The 26,316-nt window shown below is 42.9% G+C and overlaps 1 protein-coding gene and 1 non-coding gene across 10 annotated transcripts in view; one reads left to right on the top strand and one right to left on the bottom strand.

Moving 5' to 3' along the window:
- Positions 1 to 26,316, bottom strand: part of CACNB2 (calcium voltage-gated channel auxiliary subunit beta 2) — a 411,167-nt gene that overhangs the window by 9,610 nt on the left and 375,241 nt on the right. For all 9 annotated transcript variants that reach the window (XM_027976664.2, XM_027976665.2, XM_027976667.2 and 6 more), the window contains 3 exons: positions 25,471 to 25,551; positions 24,950 to 25,008; positions 15,383 to 15,492 (listed from right to left, as the gene is read on the bottom strand). In XM_027976664.2, the coding sequence (XP_027832465.1) occupies positions 15,383 to 15,492; positions 24,950 to 25,008; positions 25,471 to 25,551 (250 nt within the window). The remainder of the gene's footprint in view (positions 1 to 15,382; positions 15,493 to 24,949; positions 25,009 to 25,470; positions 25,552 to 26,316) is intronic.
- On the top strand, positions 936 to 1,042 carry LOC114117691 (U6 spliceosomal RNA). Its single transcript, XR_003591349.1, has one exon. It is a non-coding gene; the product is annotated as a U6 spliceosomal RNA (small nuclear RNA).

Genomic DNA, 26,316 nt, shown 5'->3' with positions numbered 1-26,316 from the left:
GATATCATACTCAGTGGAAATGCTAGAAGCTTTTCCTCTGAGATTAGGAACCACACAAGGATGCGCACTCCCGCCACTTCTTTCAACATAGTATTGAAAGATGTAACCAGAGCAAGTAGGCAGGAAACAAAACCAAGGCATACAAATTGGAAAGGATGTAAAACTCTCTTATAGCTGACATGATAAGATATATATATATATATATATATAACTCTAAAGACTCCACCAAAAGACTGTCAGAACTCATAAATGAATTAAATTGCAGGATATAAAATTAGTATGCAGTACCACTCAGTGGAATAAGATGAGTCTCTCTCTCTCACACACACACAATCCTACCGTTTGCAACAAGACTAATGCACCTTACCAGCTTTATGCCAAGTGAAATAAGAGACAAATATATAATCTTACTGAAATGGGGAACTGAAAAAAAAAAGCAACAAGTTCATAGATACAGATAACAGGGGGTGGTAGAGGGTGATCAAAAGTACAGTTAAGTCCCAAGGATGTAATTGGAAGGTAGTGATACTGTCTATTTGAAAGTTGCTAAGAGAGTGGATCTTAAGAGTTTTCCTCACAAGAAGAAAATTTGTAACCACGTAAACTTGTAAGTAAGCTTTCTGTGATCATTACACAGTATATCCATGTGTCAAATCATGTTGTATACCTGTCAGTTAAGTTTCATAAAAAAGAAATTTGATCACAAAGATTTTCATCTGTGTATCAGTTAATGACAGCTATTCACACAGTCACAAGAGTCCCATGCCTTAAAAATAACTTGGTTTTTAGAGGTTTGAGCACTATTAAAAAAATGATTATGAATGTAATTCATTGTTGTTTAGTCGCCAAGTCATGTCCAACTCTGTAACCCCATGGACTGTAGCCGGCCAGGCTCCTCTGTCCATGGGCTTTCCCAGGCAAGAATATAAATGTAAGTGCTTGCTTCGGCAGCACATATACTGAAATTGGAATGATACAGAGAAGCTCAGCATGGCCCCTGCGCAAGGATGACACGCAAATTCATGAAGCGTTCCATATTTTTTCAATGGAACAAAACAGAAAGCCCAGAGATAAATCCACACACCTATGGACACCTTATCTTCGACAAAGGAGGCAAGAATATACAATGGAGTAAAGACAATCTCTTTAACAAGTGGTGCTGGGAAAACTGGTCAACCACTTGTAAAAGAATGAAACTAGATCACTTTCTAACACCTCACACAAAAATAAACTCAAAATGGATTAAAGATCTAAACGTAAGACCAGAAACTATAAAACTCCTAGAGGAGAACATAGGCAAAACACTCTCCGACATTAATCACAGCAGGATCCTCTATGATCCACCTCCCAGAATTCTGGAAATAAAAGCAAAGATAAACAAATGGGATCTAATTAAAATTAAAGCTTCTGCACAACAAAGGAAACTATAAGCAAGGTGAAAAGAGCCTTCTGAATGGGAGAAAATAATAGCAAATGAAGCAACTGACAAACAACTAATCTCAAAAATATACAAGCAACTTATGCAGCTCAACTCCAGAAAAATAAATGACCCAATCAAAAAATGGGCCAAAGAACGAAATAGGCATTTCTCCAAAGAAGACATACGGATGGCTAACAAACACATGAAAAGATGCTCAACATCACTCATTATCAGAGAAATGCAAATCAAGACCACAATGAGGTACCATTTCACACCAGTCAGAATGGCTGTGATCCCAAAGTCTACAAGCAATAAATGCTGGAGAGGGTGTGGAGAAAAGGGAACCCTCTTACACTGTTGGTGGGAATGCAAACTAGTACAACCACTATGGAAAACAGTGTGGAGATTCCTTAAAAAATTGCAAATAGAGCTGCCTTATGACCCAGCAATCCCACTGGTGGGCATACACACCGAGGAAACCAGAATTGAAAGAGACACATGTACCCCAATGTTCATTGCAGCACTGTTTATAATAGCCAGGACATGGAAACAACCTAGATGTCTATCAGCAGATGAATGGATAAGAAAGCTGTGGTACATATACACAATGGAGTATTACTCAGCCATTCAAAAGAATACATTTGAATCAGTTCTAATGAGATGGATGAAACTGGAGCTGATTATACAGAGTGAAGTAAGCCAGAAAGAAAAACACCAATACAGTATACTGACACATATATACGGAATTTAGAAAGATGGTAATGATGACCCTGTATGCGAGACAGCAAAAGAGACACAGATGTATAGAACGGACTTTTGGACTCTGAGGGAGAGGGAGAGGGTGGGATGATTTGGGAGAATGGCATTGAAACATGTATACTATCATGTAAGAAATGAATCACCAGTCTATGTTCGATACAGGATCCAGGATGCTTGGGGCTGGTGCATGGGGATGATCCAGAGAGATGATATGGGGTGGGAGGTGGGAGGGGGATTCAGGATTGGGAGCTTGTATACACCCATGGTGGATTCATGTCAATGTATGGCAAAACCAATACAGTATTGTAAAGTAAAGTAAAAAAAAAAAAAGAATATAAATGTAATACTTGTTAAATCTGGGTAACAGATAAACATAAAATAATCCATTATATTATATATCCAAAAATTGTATCTATTTATGTCAATAGCTTAATATATGTATCATGGACATGTGTGTATATATGCATATATTCTAGTATTCTCAGATACACAGATACCTTACACTTTTTAAATTAAGGTGGAAAATGAGATATTCTTTAAAAACTTAAAAAGATTTTTTTAGAAACCCAATGCAACATATTTGTAAATAAACCTTATAAAAAGATGACCAATAAATTCTGAAGAAAATGCTTTTAACTTCCAAGTACAAAATGTTGCTTTCAAAAGAAATGTGCCCATACTAGTGGTCTTTCTTTGACGGAGTACATCATGCTGAGAATTTATTTCGAAAAAGAAATGTCAATGCTGCTGATGTTCATTTCTGAAACTGAAAAGCCTTGTTTATCTGTCCAGATCCCAATCTCTTACACCTACTGAATTTAAACTTGCTGCTGATACTATGAAAAACAGCATAGAGGTTCTTCCAAAAAGAGTTGCCATATGATCCAGCAATCCCATCCCTGGGCATATATTCACACAAAACTGTAATTCAAAAAGATACATGCACCCTTATATTCACATCAGCACTATTCACAATAGCCAACACATGGAAACAACCTAAATGTCTGTCAACAGGTGAGCGGATAAAGAAGATGTGCATATACACAATGGAGTACTTGCTCAGCCACAGGAAGAGAATAACGTCATTTGCAGCAACACGGATGGACCCAGAGAGTATCATGCGAAGGGAAGTAAGTCAGAAAGAGACAAATGCCCTGTGACAGCCCTTACACGCGGAGTCTGAAATGCGACGTGAACTTGTCTGTGAAACAGAAATGGGTTCAGGGCAGACTGTCAGTGATGTAGCAGCAGTTCCAATGCCATTTCATAATCGCTAAGCACAGATTTCTCATTTTGACAACTTCTTTACTTAGCCTAAGAAAGGAAACCTATTAAAGCCCTCTTCAGCCCCCTCTCCTTTCCCCAGACCCCAGACCCAGGAAGGTTTGCCTCAGGGCAACCACTTCCCAGGCACCAACATGGCTTCTTAATCCAGCTGTGTGATCCTTGGGTAACAAGGCTTAATGTCTCAGAGCCCCTAAGTATTCTTTTCTGGAAAATGGAAATGAGGACTAAGTGTATCAGCGTGCAAAATATTTATTTTGGTGCCTGCCTATAGGAAATGCTTAATCAAGGTCAAGTATTGCTTTGTGCCAACCTGCTAACATGCATCACATTGCGTTTTGATGATATGACTGAAAACTTTTCCAACAGGCAGTGAACTGATAGAAGACTGGCAATAATACATAATTACTTTCATTCCTTCCCTCAGGACAGTGCTTAGGACGTACCTGGCACCCAAAAATTATGTCGAAAGAATGAGTTAAAAAGGGAAAGAAAAAATATAATCATTGTGTATATGTATAATGTAACAAATATTTGCCTTTTAAAAAACTGTTTTTAATTAGAGGAGGATTGGTTTACAATGTTGTGTTGGTTTCTGCTATAGGACAGTGCGCATCAGTTACACGTATACTCCCACCCCTTGCTCTTGGAGCCCCACCATCCCACCCCTCTCGGTCGTCACAGTGCACCGCGCTGAGTTCCCTGTGCCGTACAGCAACTTCCTGCTGGCTGTTTTATGCATGGCAGTGTATATATGTCAACGCTGTTCTCTCAATCTGTCCCACCCGCTCCTTCACCGACTGTGTCCCCAAGCCTCTAGGTCTGCGGCTCTATTCCTGCCCTGCCAATAATAGGTTCATCACTACCATTTTTCTAGAGTCTGTATATCTGACAATATACAATGTGTTTTCTCTTTTATATTTGCCTTTTTAGTTGACTATACATACATTAGACAGAAGCTGCTGTTGTAGAAAAAATTCATTTAATCTTCAAAAACATTAACCATGAACTTGGCAGCCAAACTGTATATAGGTGAAGTACTCCCTTTGGGTGGAGAGATGTGTAGCTGGGCCTGCAGAGCAATGTTGTGGAATTTAAAAAGTGTTAATTTCTTAAGATAGACATGGCTATGCCTGTAATGATTAATTAGGTCAGGAGGAGGGAGGAAGTGAGATTCAGAAGATCACTAGGCCCATAAATTTTTTTCCTAAGAGAAGGCAGATGGTCAAGTAAATGTAATCACATCACGTACTACTCAGTGGAGGAAATCCTGGACTAGCAGTCTGGATGCCCAGGGTCTAGCCTTAGCTTTATTCCTTAGTGCCTTACCTACACCACATGGATCCCTTCCCTTCCTGCGGTCCTTAGATCCTTCACTGCACAGTGATGACAAGATCGGTAGTTCCCAAACCCTGGCACGCACAGCAGAGTCACCTGGCAGGCTTGTTGAAACAGACTGCAGGGCCCCGCCTCCAGAGTTGCTGATTTAACAGGTCCAGGTGGAGCCTGCAAAGGCTCATTCATGCTGTTGTTGTGGAGACCACACCTGAGAACCAGTGAGCGAGATGCTCTCTCAGGTGTGTCACCCCAGTTCCACAGTCCCTAGTACGGGACTCTTTAATTGACGCTCCTCCTGAGACAACTGTACATTCACAGCAGCTGTAAGAAACGACAGCTCCCAGGGCACTTCATTACCTGGTTTTCCTCAATGGGAACATCCTGGAAAACTATAGTGCAACATCACAACCAGGATATCAGTATTAATACAATATCCTGTGTGTGTGTGGGTGTACTGAGTTCTATTCAGTTTTATCACATGTGTGGTTTCCTGTATCCATCACCATAGTCCAGAGACACAACAGGTCCACCAGGATAAGGAGCAAGAGACCAACTATTAACAAGTTATCTCAGCTGACTGTTCCACTGGGCTAAAAACATCTACCAAGCTGTAAACATTTTTATTTGACTACCTGGTTGCTAATATACAAAGTGAATGAATTCCTCTCCTCCCAACTACAACCAAATGCCAACTACATCTAGAAAAATGTCTATTTCTGCTTTATTGACTACGCCAAAGCCTTTGACTGTGTGGATCACAATAAACTGGAAAATTCTGAAAGAGATGGGAATACAGACCACCTGACCTGCCTCTTGAGAAACCTCTATGCAGGTCAGGAAGCAACAATTAGAACTGGACATGGAACGACAGACTGGTTCCAAATAGGAAAAGGAGTGCATCAAGGCTGTTTATTGTCACCCTGCTTATTTAACTTCTATGCAGAGGACGTCATGAGAAACTCTGGGCTGGAGGAAGCACAAGCTGGAATCAAGATTGCCGGGAGAAATGTCAATAACCTCAGATATGCAGATGACACCACCTTATGGCAGAAAGTGAAGAAGAACTAAAGAGCCTCTTGATGAAAGTGAAAGAGGAGAGTGAAAAAGTTGGCTTAAAGCTCAACATTCAGAAAATGAAGATCATGGCATCTGGTCCCATCACTTCATGGCAAATTGATGGGGAAACAGTGGCAACAGTGACTGACTATTTTTCTGGGCTCCAAAATCACTGCAGATGGTGACTGCAGCCATGAAATTAAAAGACTCTTAATCCTTGGAAGGAAAGTTATGACCAACCTAGACAGCATATTGAAAAGCAGAGACATTACTTTGTCAACAAAGGTCCGCCTAGTCAAGGCTATTGTTTTCCAGTGGTCATGTATGGATGTGAGAGTTGAACTATAAAGAAAGCTGAGCTCAGAAGAATTGATGCTTTTGAACTGTGGTGTTGGAGAAGACTCTTGAGAGTCCGTTGGACTGCAAGGAGATCCAACCAGTCCATTCTAAAGGAGATCAGTCCTGGATGTTTATTGGAGGGACTGATGTTGAAGCTGAAACTCCAATACTTTGGCCACCTGATGCAAAGAGCTGACTCATTTGAAAAGACCCTGATGCTGGGAAAGATTGAGGGCAGGAGGAGAAGGGGGTGACAGAGGATAAGATGGTTGGATGGCATCACTGACTCAATGGACATGAGTTTGTGTGGACTCCGGGAGTTGGTGATGGACAGGGAGGCCTGGCGTGCTGCGGTTCATGGGGTCGCAGAGTTGGACACGACTGAGCGACTCAACTGAACTGAACTACATCTAGCTTCACTTCCTTTACTCTCTTATTTGCTTGTATTTTCCTACTTTCAGTACAGTGTTTGCTCTTGTGTGACAGTGAAGCACAGTTGTGTATAAATGTGTGCAAAGATGTAGCATATTCTCCTAAGTTGACTTGTTCCTAGAAAACTACTTGGGGTAAAACCAAACCACAGTTACAGATAGTATAAAGTTGGGCAGGTTAAAGACACTAAAGTGAATTATTTTATAAAGCAATAGTTAATTATCTAAGTTTATTATTTTTAAAAGTTTGGATTTGGAATTGGCAAATAACTGTATTACAGGATCCTTTACTATTTCAATTCCAATGGTGTTTTTACTTCTATAATGTACAGAAGTGCATATTTGTGTGCACAGCTAGTACACATATTTTAACTTATGATGCCTGACCAATATTACTACTGAGAAAAAAAGTGAGAACTTTTATGAGCCCATATAAAGACATCCATACATGCAAAGAAGTCCTATACCACTCTGAAAATCTGATGATGTACATAAAGCTGCAAAATTTTTATGGTTTTTTTCCTTCATGCCATACGGTGGCATAATGATATAATCAATTCCAAATGCAACATACTATACTTTTGTTTATGTAATGAAGGTTTTCTAAAAGCTCAAGTATAAAGTAAATTTTTACCTATTACATCATATCTTCAATGTACTGGATTGTTCATCCTTTCTTAAATAATTGCTGCAGTTGATCTCATCTATTAAGTTTGAGGTCAGTTTTCTCAAATTTAGTTTTTACTAAGTGTATACAAGAAAGAGATGCTTTTAATATAAACTACCCCCACCCTCTGCATTCAGCCCTACCTGCCCTTGGGCTCAAAGCACTTCCAGGATAATAAATAATGCTTGAAAAAAATCCTTAGGCGTCCTCTCTGGCCCCAAGCTTTCCTCTAGCATACAGTCTCCAGCTGTTTCACAAGCACTACAGCATTGGCACTGATTTAATTTGGCCTAGATCTTTGAAATGCTAATAGTCTTAAAAAAAAAAAAAAAGCAACATTACAGAGAACCCATTGTGCAGACTGAGAAGAATGTGCTACATAGAAATTGGTTTGTTTTTTAATTTATCTGTTTACTTACTGGGCTTCCCAGGTGGCGCAGTTGGTAAAGAATCTGCCTGCCAGTGCAGGAGATGCAAGAGATGTGGGTTCGATCCCTGGAGTAGGAAATGGCAACCACTCCAGTATTCTTGCCTGGAAAATTTATGGACAGAGGAGCCTGGCCAGGGCTACATTCCATGGGGTCGCAGGGACTCAGATATGACTGAGCACATGCTGGCTATGTACTTACTACTTACTAAAATTTTCAGTTCTAGGATATATTTCTTCTATCAGATCTAAATTAATATCTTATATACTTTAATGAGTAAAAGAATTATGTAAACTATGCACTGTTTAAAAAAATTAGAAATAAAACTACTAATAACAGCAGCCACCATTAACTGATCTACTACATGCCACAAACTACTTCATGTGCTTCTTACAATAATCCTAGTAGGTATCTTGGTAGTATCACCATTTTAGAGATGGGAAATGGATACAAAGACTAAATAATTGCCAGGTTAAAACCAGTAAGAAGAATCGGAAAGATCTAAGAAAAGCAAGAAGAATTAAATAATGACGGCGACATTTACAAATCAGAAGAAATGGTAGCATTTAGAACTAGGCACAGTCTTCATGGATGTCTACACATGTATATATAGTTACATACCTGGAGTACTAAAGGGCCAGTTTTGTACAAAATAAGAATCTTTCCTATAGGCTCCACATCAAACCCATAACGTATTATTCAACATGTTTTACTGGTGGGGGGAGGGGGAAATCCTCTGATCATTCTCCTACCACTAAATTTTTTCTCTGTAAAATCACCTATTCCTTGCTCTACCCTAGGAAAAACTAAAAATCCTTGTACTTATAAAGAATTAAAGGCAAAACACACATAACATACTCCCCTTCTTTCAAAACTACAGACGGCACATGTGCACGTTGCGTTTCCTAGGTGACCAGATGACCTGTGTGCCTGGGTGGATTCCCACCCATCCTCAGGGTGGGCTCTGGCCCCAGGCTATCTTCCACGTGGTCTAAGGACTCTGCCCTCTGAATCCCCCTGCTTTGTTTGAGCAGAAACAAACCTGTCTAAGGATGGACATTCCCGGTCAGCAAGGTCAATGCATTTGGCCAACCTCGTCTTTTCTGACCTTTCTGTAGCATGTGGGACATGAACCCTTCTCACTCCTCAGTGGGATCCATCTTTCCCATGGTTTCCTGTCCCTCTGTGCTCCCCATGCAGGTGCAGGCCCGGGTTCGACCCCTGGTCAGGGAACTAGAGCCCACATGTTGCAACCAGACATCCCATGTCACAACTAAGACTCGATGCAGCCACATAAGTAAATAAATATTAAAAACATTTTTTAAAGAGAGGCTTTGCAGGCGCTCAGGACACTGGAGCGCCCAACAGCCACATTCTCAGCTGCAGTCACACGAGCTGAAGCCGTGCCCTCCGGGTTCACCTCTCATGCTGTAAATACGTGTTCCTCTTGTGATCTATTGCATCCTTCTCGTTTTTGTGCCTTTAAAAACAGCCTCCACGTGTAGGGTTGAAGTACTGTCTAGTGTTTCTAAAGGCAAGAAGGCTAAAGTATTTCTTACGGAGAAAAATCTTTGATAAGCTTAATCCAGGCATGATTTGTAGAGCTGTAGTTGTGAGTTACATGTTTAGGGGATCAACAGTATCTATCAAATAATGTGTCTGTGTTAGTTGCTCAGTTGTGTCTGACTCTTTGCAACCCCATGGACTGTAGCCCACCAGGCTCCTCCGTCCATGGAATTCTCCAGTCAAGAATACTGGAGTAGGTTGCCATGCCCTCTCCAGAGGACCTTCCCAACCCAGGGATCAAACTCAGGATTATCCAGTCAAAGTGAAGTGAAGTGAAGTCACTAAGTTGTGTCCGACTCTTTGTGACCCCATGGACTGTAGCCTACCAGGCTCCTCTGTCCGTGGAATTTTCCAGGCAAGAGTACAGGAGTGGGTTGCCATTCCCTTCTCCACAGGATCTTCCTAACCCAGGGATCAAACCCAGGGTTATCCAGTAAGGAGTCTTTAAACAGAAAAATGATGCAACCAGGTGATGTGCAGGTCAGTGGGTGAAAATGTGGGGACCAGGGGCTTGCAGGAACCTAACCCTGCATTTCCCCTGAATTCACGAATTCAGTATTTGCTGTGACTTCATAGACTATGACACCTGTGAATGCTGAGAGTCCACTGTGTGTTAAGCCCCGCCCTCTCTGGAAGTCCCAGCTTCGTGTGCACAGCTTCCTGCTGGATATCTGGATGTTCCACCGTATTACAAATCCAACATGTGCACAAATGGAGCTGTCATCTTTTTTACCCCCTCCCCAGATCCCTGCCCTCTGTGACTTCCTCATCCTGAGCCCCTTCTCCCCAGAATAATACCATCTTCCTCAAAGCAAATATGCAGAAATCATCCTGGGGTTTTCTCCTTCATGTTCTCCATCCAGTAGAGAAATCCTGACTCTCACCTCTGGATTCCTGCCAGTCTTCTCCTTCCCTCTGTCACTAATTTACAGCTTCTCTTATTCTCTAACCTGAATGATGGATGACAAGTCCCCTAGGTGACCTCCTGTCCAAGTCTTTGCCACAACCCAACTCTGCTGAAGGGATACTTCTAAAGGCACCACTTAAAAAAAATCGCAGTATAGTTGCTGTGAAAAGTGAAAGTGAAGTGGAAGTGTCAGTTGCTTAGTCGTGTCTGACTCTTGGCGACCCCACGGACTGTAGCCTGCCAGGCTCTTCTGTCCGTGGGATTCTCCAGGCCAGAATACGGGAATGGGTAGCCATTCCCTTCTCCAGGGCATCTTCCTGACCCAGGGATCGAACCTGGGTCTCCTGCATTGCAGGGAGATTCTTTACCGTGGGGTTGCAAAGAGATGGGGAACATGAAGGAGAAAACTCTAGGACAATTTCCGCATTATATAAGGTGCACAGATGTACAACAGGGTGATTCAAGATTATATTCCATTTGTAGTTATAAAATAGTGGCTCTAAGGACTTGCCTGGAAGTCCAGTGACTAAGACTCCATGCTCCCAATGCAGGGGGCCTGGGTTTGATCCCTGGTCAGGGAATCAGATCCCACATGTTACAAGTAAGGATCCTGCATGCCATAACCAAGACTGAATATCCAGTGTGCCACAGCTAAGACCCAGTGCAGCCCAGTAAATGAATATTTGAATGTTAGCTCTGTTTCCCATGTGGTACAATACATCCTTGTAGCTTATTTTATACCTAATAGTTTGCACCTCAATCTCCTCCCCTTATCTTGCCTCCACCCTCTGCCCTTTTCCCACTGGTAACTAGTCTGTTCTCTGTATCCCATCAGCTTGTAGAGGCGCCGGTTTCAGTATGTACCTACTCATCTACAGAATGCACTATTTCTCTCTGAAGCTGCTTCGGCAGAACAACAGAATCCTAATTTCCCTCTCACCTCTCTCCTGTCTGTTGCTTTTCCCTTCTCCACATTTGCCATCAGAGATCCTCCTGGAATGTTAGTCACCTTGTGCCACCCCTCTGCTTCCATGCCTCTTCCTATCACATCTGCAGTTAAAGGCCTGAGAGTGCGACCCAGGCAGGCCCTCCACCACCTCTCTGATCTCACACCCTCATCATTCCACTCCAGTCATACCGGCTGTCCTGCTCCCTCTTCAGCCCACTGGACATGCTCCTGCCTCAGGACCTTTGCACTACTCCCCCCTCTGCCCAGAACTTCTCTCTTCTCTCGGGTAGCTGCCAGGATAAAGAATTCATAACACAAATGATTCTGCTAAAAGGTCACCTCCTCGGAGAGGCCTCTCCTGACTTCCTCACATAAAATCATACCCTCGTCCTCGGCCTACTCTCCACCTGTTGGCCTGTATCTTTTTCCAGGACTCATCAACCACTGACACAAGTGTTAACTGTCTGCAGCCACATCTAGTAGCTTCTGTCCATATCTTCCCTATGAAACATGAGCGGGAAGATGTGCTGTCCTTCACATCTGTGTCCTCATGCTCACCCCACTCGTTTCACGGGGAAGATACAGACAGAAGCCCTCAACACAGGGGGCCCGGGTTCGATCCCTGGTCCAAGAACAAGATCCCACGTGCTGCACTAAGAATTTCCATGCTGCAGCTAAAAGATTTTGCATGCCAAAATGAAGACTGAAGATTCCTCATGCCATAACTAAGACCCAGTGCAACCAAGTAAATAAATATTAAAAAAAAAACCCTAATAGTAAGTTACATGTGTAGCAGCCATTAATGCCAAATAGATGGAATAGTTGCCAAAGCCATTTCATTTGTTCAGATTAGTACTTGATAATAAACAGGATTCGAACACAAACCTGCAGATGTGTTAACTAAAATCTCCAAATTGTTTTTACAAATGAAACAAAAATGCTGATACTGATATAATTACTGATATAACCCGAGTATGAAAGGATTTGGGGTTATAGCCATCATTTATGGAAGTCGTACTGTGTTTACTCTTTCCAGTAATTCCACAAGGTAGCTAGTATCATCTCTTCCTCTCTCTCTCTTTTTGGGTTTAGATGAAATGACACCATATCCAAGTCCCTGAGTCCTTGTCCTTTGAAATAAAAGACTTTTTTGCTTTAGTCTCCCAGACCTCCCTAAGTCTCAAAAAGCTGACTTAAGAGTTAATGATTTGGGCAAAAAATGGGCAGAAGCCCTAAATAGACATTTCTCCAAGGAAGACATAAAGATGGCCAAGAGGCACATGAAAAGATGCTCAACATTAGTTGCCGGGAGCCAGCGTGAGGAATCCCACAAGGTCATGCAGCAGAGGCCTGATGGGCAAAGCAAGTCAGGCCTCAGGTTTTCCCCCTGGTATTTCCTGAGCATGTACCCCCCAAAATAAGAATATGCCTGCCTTATTGTATTGTACTTTTCCACTCTTCTGACACTCTCTGGAAAAAGTTAACTCAGGGCTTTAGTCTTCTGCATTTAAAAGGGATGTTTCAGTTCAAACCCCCTCTGATAACTCTCTAGATTGCCTAACAGGTTCCCCTGGACCTCTTACAGCTTGTGAATTGCTTACAACCCCCCAACCACGAGAGGCACAAAGCTTAAAACATCGTAAAGATACAGAGCCTTTTCTAAAGAGCTAAAAATCATACTGGTGATGGATTTCACTGTTGACTCAATGATTGCTGCCAAGCCTCCATATTCTTTATCTTTTAGGCACCTGGGAGGATGTTAATCAATGTAAATGGGATATGGAAAAGATATATAATAGTTTTGATGTTAGCAACACTAGACTTTTGAGTTAATTACTTTTGTTTTAAATCACTGTACTCCTTTTACTTGTTATAAATTGCTGTATTTTTGCTATGTAAGAATGTAACTTTAGTGCTTTCTGAGAGTGGCACCAGACTTTGGGAAGAAAAACACAAATAAGTCTTCTGGTTGACAAACCCTTATCAGAAAAAAGGCTATAAAATATTAATTGGCCCTTTTGGCTGGAAGATGATGTAAATTACCTAAGACAGGTATGCAGAGAGAAAAGCCTGGTTTTGATAAGAGTCTAGGCTGCTAATGCTGCATAACTTTGTATTACCCATTGATCTCTATGTATAATCAAAAGTATAAAAGGCCTTGAAGGACAATAGAGGGGGGGCCAGTCATTGGAAGGACTGGTTTCCCCCGTGTCTTCTCTTTACTCTAATTTCTGGCTGAATTCCCATCTGGGGCGTGGAGGCTTGCCATGTCTACTTACTTGCCCCGGCTTCTAAGATCCACGCGAGAGGGAGCCCAAGGTGGGGCACCCCCTGCTATTCAAGAGGACGCTGGCGGCCTAATGTAGATGGTGCAGGTTCCTTATCTGGAACTTTATTGGCTTTCCATGTAAACCAAGTTATTCAGCCTCTTTTCTCCACTTAATTTTCCTACTACACTATTTCTTCCTAATCTAATCTTATATTTATAAATAAATAAATTTTTTCCTTGCCTATGCCATCCCCGCTTCGAATCACCCTGGATCCACCGGGGCTGGACTCCAGCAATTAGTCATTATGAGAGTAATGCAAATCAAAACTAAAATGAAGTATCAACTCACACCAGTCAAAATGGCTATCATCAAAAAACCCACAAACAATAAATGCTGTAGTGGGTGTGGAGAGAAGGGAACCCTCCTACACTGTTGGTGGGAATGTAAATTGGTGCAGCCACTATGGAGAACAGCAAGGAGGTTCCTTTAAAAACTCATAACAGAGCTACCATATGACCCTGCAATCCCGTTCCTGGACACATATGTGGAGATAAACATGGTACAAAAGAATACATGCACCTCAATATTCATTGCAGGACTGCTTACAACAGCCAAGACATGGAAGCAACCTAAATGTCCATCCACAGAGGAATGGATAAAGAAAATGTGGTACATATATACAATGGAATATTACTCAGCCATAAAAAAGAATGAAATAATGTCATCCGTAGCAACATGGATAGACCTAGAGGATTGTCATACTGAGTGAGGTAAGTCAGAGAAGGAGAAATACTGTATGACATCCCGTATACGTGCAATCTTAAATGATACATACAAACTTATTTACAAAAGAGACTCACAGACTTAGAGAACAAATTTATCGGTGCCAGTGGGAAGGATCGGGAGAAAGGATAGTTAGGGAGTTTGGGATTGACATGTACACACTGCTATATTTAAAATGGAAAAACAACAAGGTCCTACTACATAGCACGGGGAACTCTGTTTAGTGTAATGCGGCAGCCTAGATGGGAGGGGAGTTTGGGAAAGAATGGATACGTGTATATTTACGGCTGAGTTCCTTTGCTTTCCACCTGAAACTATCACAACATTGTTTTTTAAAAAAAGTTAATGATTGAGAAATGTAAAAATGTAGAAGCAAAGAATAGCTGTTGGGCTGGGAAACTAGTAACGATTTAGACTATAAAGCAGCCACATAGCAGAAACAACAAACTCCCAGTTCTTGAAAGATACAAAGGCCAGATACACATTCTTAAATTGTTTTTACAGGAAGCAGACCCCCAACAGATGAAAACTGCTGACCGTAAGAACAGAGAAGCTAGACTGATTGAAACCAGAAGGTTGATGATGCTTGAGACTTCATCTTGATGCCAACCAATCCTAGAACTGTGCACGAGCTGATCTTCTCCCCTGCAGCCCCCTCGCTCGCTGCCTGTAAAGCCCCTTCCCTGAAGCCATCAGGGAGTTCAGAGCATTTGAACATGAGCTGCCTGTTCTCCTTGTTTGGCACCGGCAAGAAATGCCCTTTCCTTCACCACAACCTTGCATCAGTAGCCTGGCTTCACTGCCTGCAGGTGAGCAGAGCCGAGTTTGATTCAGTAACAGAAACTGAGCCTTAAAGATATTAATGACTTTGCTTGCGACAACACTGTTGTCAAAGCGAGGAGTTTATTTAGAGTCTATAGACACCAAAGCTCATGTTAGTGATAACAGACACCATCCAAAACATTCATGCTGACAGCCTGTGGAATTTTTAACTCAAAAACTTTCAAAACAAATCCTTCCATACCATTAAATCACTAAGACAGTAGCAGTGGCTACTGCTGACACCTGTCTGTTTTGCCTATGCACTCTGACACATGGAATTATCATCTAGTCAGATCTGCTCACTGGTAGCCTCAGCAAAAAAGGTTTAAATGGCTTCAGCTCATCGGCGATGGACACACTTACCTAAGCTTGACCTCGTGTTGGATCTTTCTATTATTGCATGCTTACTGGGATTGTTTAAGACAGAGCGTTTGGCCAGTGAGATGTCAGCGGTGACCCTTGTGATGGAAATCCTGTTGGCGAAAAAGCAACAGAAGATCTGAGGTTATTCACTGAATAAAAGGGGAGAGAAATGCATACCCCAAACTCATCCAAGTATGATACGTGAACTGAAGTGTGAAAGTTACTCAGTCGTGTGTGCCTGACTCTTTGCGACCTCATGGACTATACAGTCCATGGAATTATCCAAGCCAGAATACTGGAGTGGGTAGCCTTTCCATTCTCCAGGGGATCTTCCCAACCCAGGGATCGAACCCAGGTCTCCCACATTGCGGGTGGATTCTTTTGCCAGCTGAGCCACAATATAGACCATATGTTCAATCAAGAAATGTTAGGGCACTGAATCGTTCATTTTTCTCTTTAAACTTTTTATTTATTTTCTATTGGGGTATAGCTGATCATTCATTTTAATTCTGCACCTACCTAACTTAGCATGTATCGGTTGCTTACCAAGTGCCAGGCATGCCCTTAGCATTATCTCATTACCCAGATTAACTCATTAAGTCATTCTAAAAACTTCAGTGGAGAGGATATTCTCCCACTTTTGTTGATGCAAAAAAAAAAAAAAAAAAAGAATCATGGGTAGATTGTTTATCTAAGGCTATATTATTCCTAAAAGTGATGAAGCTGCAATTTGAACCCAGAACTCCCGAGAGTCTATATTCTTAGCCCCTGTGTGGTAATCCCTCCTGTAAGTATGGTGCTATGATCGGCATGAGGAATAAATAAGAACAAGACAAACAAGATCCTCTCTAAGAGAGCTGAGCAGCAGAGATGGGTCATAAATAAGAAATTAACAGAGTATTACAGGTTAGGAGGAGTGTTCTGAAGAAGACCCAGAGGGTGTTGTGGCAGACAATCATGAGTCGAGGAGAGGGGGTCATTTCAGATAGGGTAGACATGGGCACAGCAAAATTTGGGAGCTGGGCAGAGTAAATGACTTAGGTTGCAGACTGGGCTGAACGAACAAGCCAGCAGCAGGGAAAATGTGGAGTAAAATGGCTCATCAGACCTCTGAAGAAGGTGAAGGGGGCACCAGAAGTAAGAGATTTGGTTAAAAGTCTGTTCCACAGTTAGACCCCTCCACCTCCCCTTTATTACATCAAGCCATGAGGTGGCCATCCTTTTCCTGTGTGGTGTAAGACCACTGACTGGTCTAGTCTCTCCAGGAAGTAAAAAGGGCATCTGCTACACAGAGCAGGGACAGAGAGAAGAAAAGGATTAGAAATGCTGAGTCCCCAGTCCTCTTCCGCATCCTAGAATTTTGGTAGCCAAGGGTATATCCCCTAGGTGTCAGAATGGAAGATTCTTCTCTGGGGGAATCTGACCAACAAATAGAAAAGACCCAAAGAATAGGCATTGGGGGTTTCCCATGGAGACTGCCCAGTGGGGCTGTCCTACAGGAAACATTGTGTCGTAGGAGCACAGAATCTCCAGTTGATCATTGGATGTTCTGTTATTATACTTGAGCACACCAGTCGTCCCTGGGCATCTCAGGAGAACTCCTCACATGAGTGACCAAGACAAACAGGAAAACCACCTATGACTGATGCCCAAAGCTGAATGCTAAGAGATGATGATACCTACGAAACTAGAGCAAAATTCCATTTAAAGACTCAGACTAAGAAAGCGTTCCTGGAAATTAAAAATACAACAGGAGAAATGAAAATTCAAAAGAGGGGCTGGAAGCCCAAGTTAACGAGATCTTCTAAAGAGTAAACCGGCAAAGACAGAGATGGAAAATAGGAGAATAAAGGCATAAAAATGAGAGAATTGCCCAGGAAGTTCAACTTCCACTAATAAGAGCTCCAGGAAAAAGAGAACAAGGAAAACACAAGACAGGAAGGTAAAAAAAAAAAAAATTAGAATTAAGAGTCTGATTTTCCAAATGGAAAGGGGGAGCCCAGCAGAAAGGTTGAATCTTCCACATCAAGACATATTCTTTTAAGTGTCATGACACTGGGGACAAAGAAAAGCCTAAAAGCTTCCAGAGGAAAAGGCGGGTCCCATACAAAGGGTCAGGAATGGAAATGCTTGTTCTTCTCAACAGCAACAACAGTTGACACAACACTGTAAATCAACTACACTTCAATAAAAAATATTAAGATTGGAACCCCCCCTCCAAAAAAACCCCCTCAAAACACATAACAATGGAGACAGAAGGCAATCGAGCAAAAATCCTTACAAATTCTGGGGGGGGGCAGGGAATTATTCCAATCAGAATTCCATAAGCATTGTGACCATTTCTCAGTTAAATAGGAGGGCTGATTAAAGGCATTTTAAAAGACATTCAGGGTCTCAAAAAGTTTTAATGTCCTCTCTCTAAAGAAACTGTCAGAGGATATTGTTGACAAAAAAGATGGCGGTAAATCTTGACAGAGATCAGTTGATCTAGGCAAAAGGGGTTCACACCCCAAAAAGGTGGTGATAGGCATAATGAAGAGAGCTGTCTCATAGTGACATCTATGCACTCAACACAGAGACAAACCATCCAGGCCAGGGCAGGACAGGACATTCCTGGAGAGAGGTTCAGGAAGACACAGCTGAGGGACACCTGGATGTGTGCGAATCTATTGTGAGGAACTTGAAACAACCAGGGGAAGAGTGTGTGGCTGGACTGGCACCAACGATATAGAAAATTAAGCATGCGTAAAAAGCAAAATTATTAATCTCATAGATGCCACAAAGAAAACACATCGGAAAAAGTAATTCGAATATATGACATGGCTCATTGAAATCTTACTTACACGGTCAAAATGCATCCGAAATATAGAACCAGCCAAAATTAAGATGTAACTGTTGGGAGAGTGAGGGATGAGATGGATGCAGGTGTGTAGATGTGAGAGACACAAACGGGGGGAACTATGCATGAGGCAGCTGGACAGTCTTCATCGTAGGAGTCCAGAGAGAGTGCCTGACCGTGAGTGAAGCATGGGATTTAGAGGCAAGGAGTAAAAACTGAAGGAGTTAAGTGGTTGCCTCTGGAGAGCAGGACATTTGGTAAAGTGTGGAAAGGGAATTACTGGCTTTTGCAAAACAAAATGAAAAATCTGTTGATTTACATACTGTAACCTTTACTGTATACAGTTTCCTGAATTTGGACCAATTCATAAAGTCCTGTCACATTCATGACGTGGAACAGTTCCATTAGCTTCCCGACCCCACCCCTGTCAATCATGGGCTGTTTTCTATCCCTATGGTTTTGCCTTTTCCAGAACATCACTGTAGCCTCTTAAGCTGAGCTTCTTTCACTCTGCATAAGGGATCTGAGATTCACTCATGATGTTGTATCAATAGTTCACTCCTTTTTATTGTGGAGTAGGACACCTGTTTACAAAAATTAAGTGTATTTGATTAAGTTTTTTGTACTATGAGGACAATTTTACTTTACATGGAAAAAGTGATAACCAGAAAAGCAATATTAAACCCAGCCACTTAAACACAGTTTCATTTTGATTTCCCAAGGCATTCACAAGTTGAGTTCAGATGACAGGTGTTCAGCAATTATTTTAAAATGTCTTTATTTATTTGGGGGTGGGGGTGGTAGAGTAGAGTGATGTAACAATATTCCTTTCATGTTGAGCACCTACATGGCATGGAGGGTATCGGTCATTCCATGCAGACTTGTGAAGTGCCTACTAGGTGCAAATCTTCATTCAGAGCACTATTATGGAAGTCAAATTCTTGTGGGGTGGAGGGAGGCAGGGATATAGACAAAGAGATGTCTGATGTCAGGTGGCATTAAATGCCATCAAAAAAACAGTGCAGGACAAAGGAATGAAGTTGGGTCATTTGTAGAGATGTTGATGGACCTAGATAGAGTCTGTCATACAAAGTGAAGAAAGTCAGAAAGAGAAAAACAAATATTGTATATTAAAGCATGTATGTGTAATATAGAAAAAAGTACAGATGAACCTAGTTCCAGGGCAGGAACAGACACACAAACGTAGAGAACGGATGTGTGGACACAGGGGGAATGGGAGGGTGGGATGAACTAGATTAGGCTTGACATAGATACACCACGTGGAAAAGAGAGAGCTAGTGGGAAGCTGGTGTAGCACAGGAGCTCAGCTCAGTGCTCTGTGGTGACCTGGAGGGGTGGGGTGGCGGGGAGGCTCAAAAGGGAGGGGACACACACAGCTGATTCATGCTGTCGCACAGCAGAAACTAACAGAACATTGTAAAGCAAGTATCCTCCAATAAAAAAAATATGCATGACAATAAGGACATAGAACGGGTTCTGAGGATGGTATATTTTCATGTTCAGGGAAGACTTTTCAGGAAAGGTGACCTTTGGACGAGCCACGTGGATACTGTGGGTAGGGTTTTGTATGCAGAGGAGGAGTCAGGACCTGAAGTGCTGGGCATTAAATCAGGCCCACTGAGTGGGACTGAAGGCCTGCTGAGGACCAGGATCTAAAGAGCCCTGGACACTCACTGGGAGACAGGCTGCCCCCTGAGGGAGATACCCTGGGGATACAGTGGTGACAAGACATACAAAACCAGGCCGGAAGCCTCTCACAGTCAGCCTGGGGGGATTCAGCCAGGGGACAGGATTTTCTTTAATGATCCAACTTCCTTTCTGCCTTTCAGCACAGGCTTTGTTTTATCCCCACTTGGCTGGGCTTCCACTGCCCTGCTTGTGTGGTTTGCTCTATAGGCTGCAGGAGGAGCGCCACCGTCCTGCTGCAACTCCTTAAGTGATGCTTCTGGACTGTCACTGCTTGAGGTTCCACCAAAAAACAGACCCTGAAAATCCTAAAGGCAAAAGTCTGGGGACAATTCAGTGTAGAGGAGTGGTCCTCAACACTTGCAGTGTATCAAAGCTGCCTGAGAAGACTTTACAGTGAGATAAAGTCCCATCCTAGACATTGGGCTTCACTTAATCACAGGTGGGATACAAGTCTATGACTTTTAATTAAAAAAAATTTTTTGGCCATGCCACATGGCTTGCAGGATCCTAGCTCCCTGATCCTAGCTCCTTCTCCCGGAGAAGGCAATGGCACCCCACTCCAGTACTCTTGCCTGGAAAATCCCATGGATGGAGGAGCCTGGTAGGCTGCAGTCCATGAGGTCGATAAGAGTCAGACACGACTGAGTGACTTCACTTTCACTTTTCACTTTCATGCACTGGAGAAGGAAATGGCAACCCACTCCAGTGTTCTTGCCTGGAAAATCCCAGGGACGGGGGAGCCTGGTGGGCTGCCGTCTATGGGGTCGCACAGAGTCGGACACGACTGAAGCGACTTGGCAGTAGCAGCAGCTCCCTGACCAGAGATGGAATCCTTGCACCCTGCAGTGGAAGTGCAGAGTTCTAGCACTGAACCACCAGAAAGTGAAAGTGTGAAAGCATTGTGATCCCATGGACTGTAGCCCGCAGGCTCCTCTGTCCATGGGATTCTCCAGGCAAGAATACTGGAGTGGGTAGCCGTTCCCTTCTCCAGGAGATCTTCCCTACCCAGGGACTGAACCTGGGTCTCCTGCATTGCAGGTGGATTCTTTACTGTCTGAGCCACTAGGGAACTGCCAGGACATCTCCTAAGTCTGCTACGTTTTAAAACCTCTGCTGGTTTTAAATTGGCAGCCAGGGTAGACAACCACAGGTTCAGAAGAATCTGCCTCACATCTAAGTACATTTTCCACATGACAAAGTGATGTAATGTTTCCCAGCACTGATTGCCAGTAAGACTCCTTAGCACAGGGTTTACCATGGACCCCTCCCTACAGAATTCAGCACACATGCCAAATGCTTCTGTGACAAGACCTGACATTTTCAGAATCACTGGAGAGGACAATCGAATTAATCACTGATGGTGGCTTTTCTTTCTTGCCCCCAATTTCCTTGTTAATTTACCTGTCATTGTCCTACTAAGTGAACAGGAAGATTGCTTTGTTCGTGGGGTGACAAGGACTACATGTCTAGTCCATGTAACAGAAAGGACAATAACTCATCATCTCTCTGACATGACACACTTAAGGCTATTTTAGCAATGAGGGTCTTGATTCTGACAGCTCTCCAGGGCATCAACACAAGAACCTAACTGGGTTTTAGAACAGAAAATAATTCCTATCAAGAATCTTTTTATCCTCAATCCTTCCTTTCATATTTTTTCCCTCTTGGGCTTTACATTTTTTTTTTTTTTAAATATACTTTGTTGAGTTTTCCCTGGTGATCCAGTGGTTAAGGCTTCACAGTTCCAATGCAGGGGATGTGGGTCCAATCCCTTATCAGAGAACTGGGATCCCACATGTGTGGCATGGCCGAAAAAAGTATTTTGCCTAATAGATAACACAGGAGTGATCCATCGTCCCCTCCTATAACTGCATGTCTATTTAGAATTAGCCACACTCATACTTTTTATGAGTTTCCACCTTCTATGGGTGTCTGGCCGACCAGAAGCAGACAGCGTGTGATTTACTAACTCTGGATGTCTTGCCTTGAGTGAAAGAGTTAACATTTTGCATGACTTTTTTGAAATTCTGCTTTACAGACCCTATTCCTTCCTCTGAAAGTGAAAGTGAAAGTCGCTCAGTTGTGTCTGACTCTTTGCGACCCCATGGACTATATAGTCCATGGAATTCTCTGGGCCAGAATACTGGAGTGGGTAGCTGTTCCTTTCTCCAGGGGATCTTCCCAACCCAGGGATCAAACCCAGGTCTCCCACATTGTAGGCAGATTCTTTACCAGCTGTGCCACAAAGGAAGCCCAAGAATACTGGAGTGGGTAGCCTATCGCTTCTCCAGTGTATCTTCCTGACCCAGGAATTGAACCAGGGTCTGCTGCATTGCAGGTGGATTCTTTACCAACTGAGCTAACAGGGAAGCCCCTTCCTTCCTCTGAGGATTTTTAATTGGTGATCACAGGCCTACAGTGGTGAATTCCAGTTTTAAGAGTTCAGAGGAACCATGGCAGGTCCATTCATAAAGCCACATGGAAACTACTTTGGGCCAGAAACAGAAGACTGATACAACATTGAAAATACTGTCTTTGTTTCTTAAATGAAATCAATCTGGATGGCTAATACTGTAGAACATGGGTCCATGATGCACCCTGTAGCTGGAGTCTATCTTCCAAGTTCAGAGCTTAACTCAGGTTGAAATAGAGGTCAGGGAACCCATCTCATTCCCCCATCTTTGGCATTTAGAAAAGAATAGTGGGTTAACTCAGTCATAGAGAGTGAAGTGCCTGGTCTAGTAGAATTTTCTGGGTAAGTAGGTTCATGTAGACAATTCCAAATGGTGATAAATGACAAAGCCAAGAACACAGAAGTGAAAGCTACATGGGCCCAATTAGAGGTTGGGCCAGAGTCTAGACCAAGCTGAAGGCCCGAAGATCAAGCTGTGATTCCCAGCATGAAATAAATTATATTTTATAAAGTCATGCAAAGCAAAACTATTTAATGAGGAACATCTGATTAGGAAGACTCTGATTCTAAAGTCTTTGTTTTTTTAGTTTTGGCTGTGCTGGGTCTTCATTGTGGGCACAGGCTTTTTTTTTTTTTTTTGAGTGTGGCATGCAGGCTTAGTTGCCTTGTGGTGTATAGGATCTTAGTTCCCTGACCAGGGACTGAACCTGCGTCCCTTGCATTGGAAGGATGATTCTTAACCACTGAACCACCAGGGAAGTCTCGTGAAGGCTTTTTTGAAACACAGATTCTAGTTTCCATTTTCTGTCTCTTTCAGTCCTTTGCTTTCAGTTCTATGACTATTCCAGTAGTCATGTATGGATGAGAGTTGGACCATAAAGAAGGCTGAGCTCTGAAGAACTGATGCTTTTGAACTGTGGTGCAGGAGAAGACTCTCAAGAATTCCTCAAACAGCAAGGGGAATCAAACCAGTCAATCCTAAAGGAAATCAATCCAGGATATTCTTTGGAAGGACTGATGCTACAGCTGAAGCTTCAATACTTTGGCTACCTAATGCAAAAACTGACTCACTGGAAAAGACCCTGATGCTGGGAAAGACTAAGGGCAGGAGGAGAAGGGAGCAGCAGAGGATGAGATGATTGGATGGCATCACTGACTCAATGGACATGAGTTTGAGTGAACTCTGGTAGTTGATGAAGGACAGGGAAGCCTGGTGTGCTGCAGTCCATGGGGTCATAAGGGTCAGAAAAGGCTTAGCAACTGAACTGAACTAACAATATCCTACTATAAAAGCTCCCCTCTTTGCCCTGCCTCCCCTACTGATTCTGGCTATGGAACAGATCTTGGTCCTTGTCTTTGAAGAAAGAGTTCAACAAAGAGACAAAATTTATTAGAAGCACAGTATGCATGGAAAGCACATGGGGGAACCTGGAGTAAGCTTGCACAACAGAAGGTTGCTTCTTGGGGCAGTTTTCCAGGTTGTCTTTGGCTAATCATCTCACTTGTGCCCATCTCTGGTCTTCCAAAGGGCAGCAGGAAGCCAGCTTCAGGTGTTCAGCCTGGGGCCTATCTAACTCCTACCTCATGACCAAAGTCAATATAAACAAGAAACAGTCGTGAAAGCTGGTGTGTTCAAGGAAGAAAGCGAGAGATCTAAAAGAATAGTGAAATCTACAGATTCCATTTACTGCACTTGTATTGCCAGACAGGAAAAGGAAAGGAATGTGGAGAAGAGAGGCACCCAGTGTGTCTCATTAAAAATACAGAAATACACCCTAGCTCTGTCTGCTCCCAGGTTCCCAATAACCTATGCTTAGTTTACATTTAGAAGCTTCCAGTTTAGACTCCAATCCTATCTTTGATGCTTCAGAAGTTGGCTGAAATGTTACTATGGTGCCTACTGGTTATTTGATTCAAGGCTGCCATTCAATACACCCCCAGTAAACTCTGTGAAGCCAAGGCCCTTGTCTGATTTTGCTCCTCACAATGCCTGGCTCAGCAGAGAAGGGGAAGGCCTGCGATAGCAGTGTGGGTGGAGATGAAGAATGGGATCCAGCGCCAGGTAGGGGGTTTGCCATCGCTCACAGTAACAGGAGAAAAGGCAGAACATTCAGGCAAATAAGTAAGGGGGATGGGTGTGCGGCTGTTGGGAACAGTTGGATGGTCTCCTCTGCTTGCTTCTGTTTGCTCAAAGCAACAGGAAGCAAGTTCACCAGGAAGCTCAAGAGGACAAGGGCTCGATGAGAAAGGAAATGCTGTGAAAGCCTTTCAGAGGAGTAGAGAAATGGATGGAAGAGGCACATAGAATATGATCCCTGGGCAGCACTGAGGGCCAGCTTGTCGTGAATTTAGGGTGAGACTCATCAGCAGGGGTTTGACCAAATTCAGCTACAGATGCAGGTGTAGGAACAGAGAGCTGAGGTTGTGTGGAGTAAGTATGATAAATATGTACTGAATCAGATCAGACTGAATGGAACTTACATCCTGTCACCACAGAGGTTTGAGAAGCCAGTGTTCTCTTAGGATCCATTCACCTGTCCCACCCAGGTTTCAGTTTCATCTTTAAGGAAAAGATCCACAAAACCCAGAATTCTGAAATACTTACCGCCCTTCGAATCTGTGTTTTAAAAAATCGAACAGTGCTTTTTGCATCATATCTGTGACCTGCAATTGAGAAAGCAATAAGACATGAAAAAACATTTCTAATTATGATAAAACAGTCTTATTCCTCTTAATGTTAAAAATCAAGGCTTCCCATTGGGAAAAAGGAGCATGTGAGGGTCGCTCCCTTTTCCTGTGGCTGAGCTTTGATACATTAACAATGAAAAAAGACAAAGCTCCCCAAACTCACTCTTGGAGGGACTGTTAACAACACTGCAAGGGGCCTCCATCATTCTCCATTTGACACTGTCTCCCCAGACTGAGTCAACTGTGGCATGTATACATCTCCAAGGCAACAGCCAAGGAAACAAAATAGAACAGAACTGTAGCAATGTACCCTGTGGCTTGAAAACAACATGCTTTGCTGCCACCAGCTTTTTTCCAAGTTCAAGGGTCAGGAGAGGGAGGTGTGCAAGGTCAGGTTAGCATGCAAGGTCAAGGATGTGCCAGAGGGCAGCTACCTACCTCATACCCCTTCAGAGAGGGGCCCACCAGGACCACAGGTCGCATGGAAGGGACCACATCATACGGAGGGGTATGCTCTGTCTGCAGAGAGAGGAGACGCCTTCAGATGGTTAAAAGGCAGAGGGAACTCAAATATGCGATGCACATACTGTTCTTTCTCAACTCTGTGATACCAGGCACTAACTTCCCAGACACTGCCATTCTTTCTGCACCGGCTTCTTTTTCTAAATAAACCCAGCCTAAGACTGGATGGTTTTATTTCCCTCATGTTTCAAAGCGACTGAGTTGTCTAGTTTTCTGGCTCTCCTCAAATGCTCCTGATGTTCCTAATGCAGGAGGGGCTGCTTTTGAACAAAAAACTAGTTAGAACAGACAAATACATGCCTCATGCAGGAGAGGTGCTTTTAAAAAGCTTGACTGGAGGTTAATACTGCTTTTCAGATGCATTTGAGTTTTCTCAAGAGTTGAATGATCAGACTCCATGTGGTTAATGACAAAGAAAAGAAAGGTCTTTGGGTTTTAGATGTTGGTCTTACCTGGAGAAAACCTTGGTCTTTTGTGACCAAATACTTGACAGTTTCTATTTTGCTGTGAGAGTTTGAAGGAGCCTGCATGCTTGTTTCAGTAAATGGAATCATGATCACTCTTCACAGCTGATGGATTTATATTTTTAGATTTTTGGTTTCTGTCCTTTGGAACTTAAAACACTTACAATGTCAGGTTTATGGGTCTTGGAGGGAAGATGGTTCTCATGCCTTGAATATCCGAGCAGGCCTCCACGGCCTCACAAGCTTCACTGTCATCCTGCAGTTCTCATGCGCTTCTCAAGAACTGGTTAGGAGGTGT

This window comes from Ovis aries, chromosome 13 (genome assembly GCF_016772045.2).
Source record: "Ovis aries strain OAR_USU_Benz2616 breed Rambouillet chromosome 13, ARS-UI_Ramb_v3.0, whole genome shotgun sequence".
NCBI classification, from domain to species: domain Eukaryota; kingdom Metazoa; phylum Chordata; class Mammalia; order Artiodactyla; family Bovidae; genus Ovis; species Ovis aries.
This window is presented reverse-complemented; position numbering and strand designations above follow the sequence as displayed.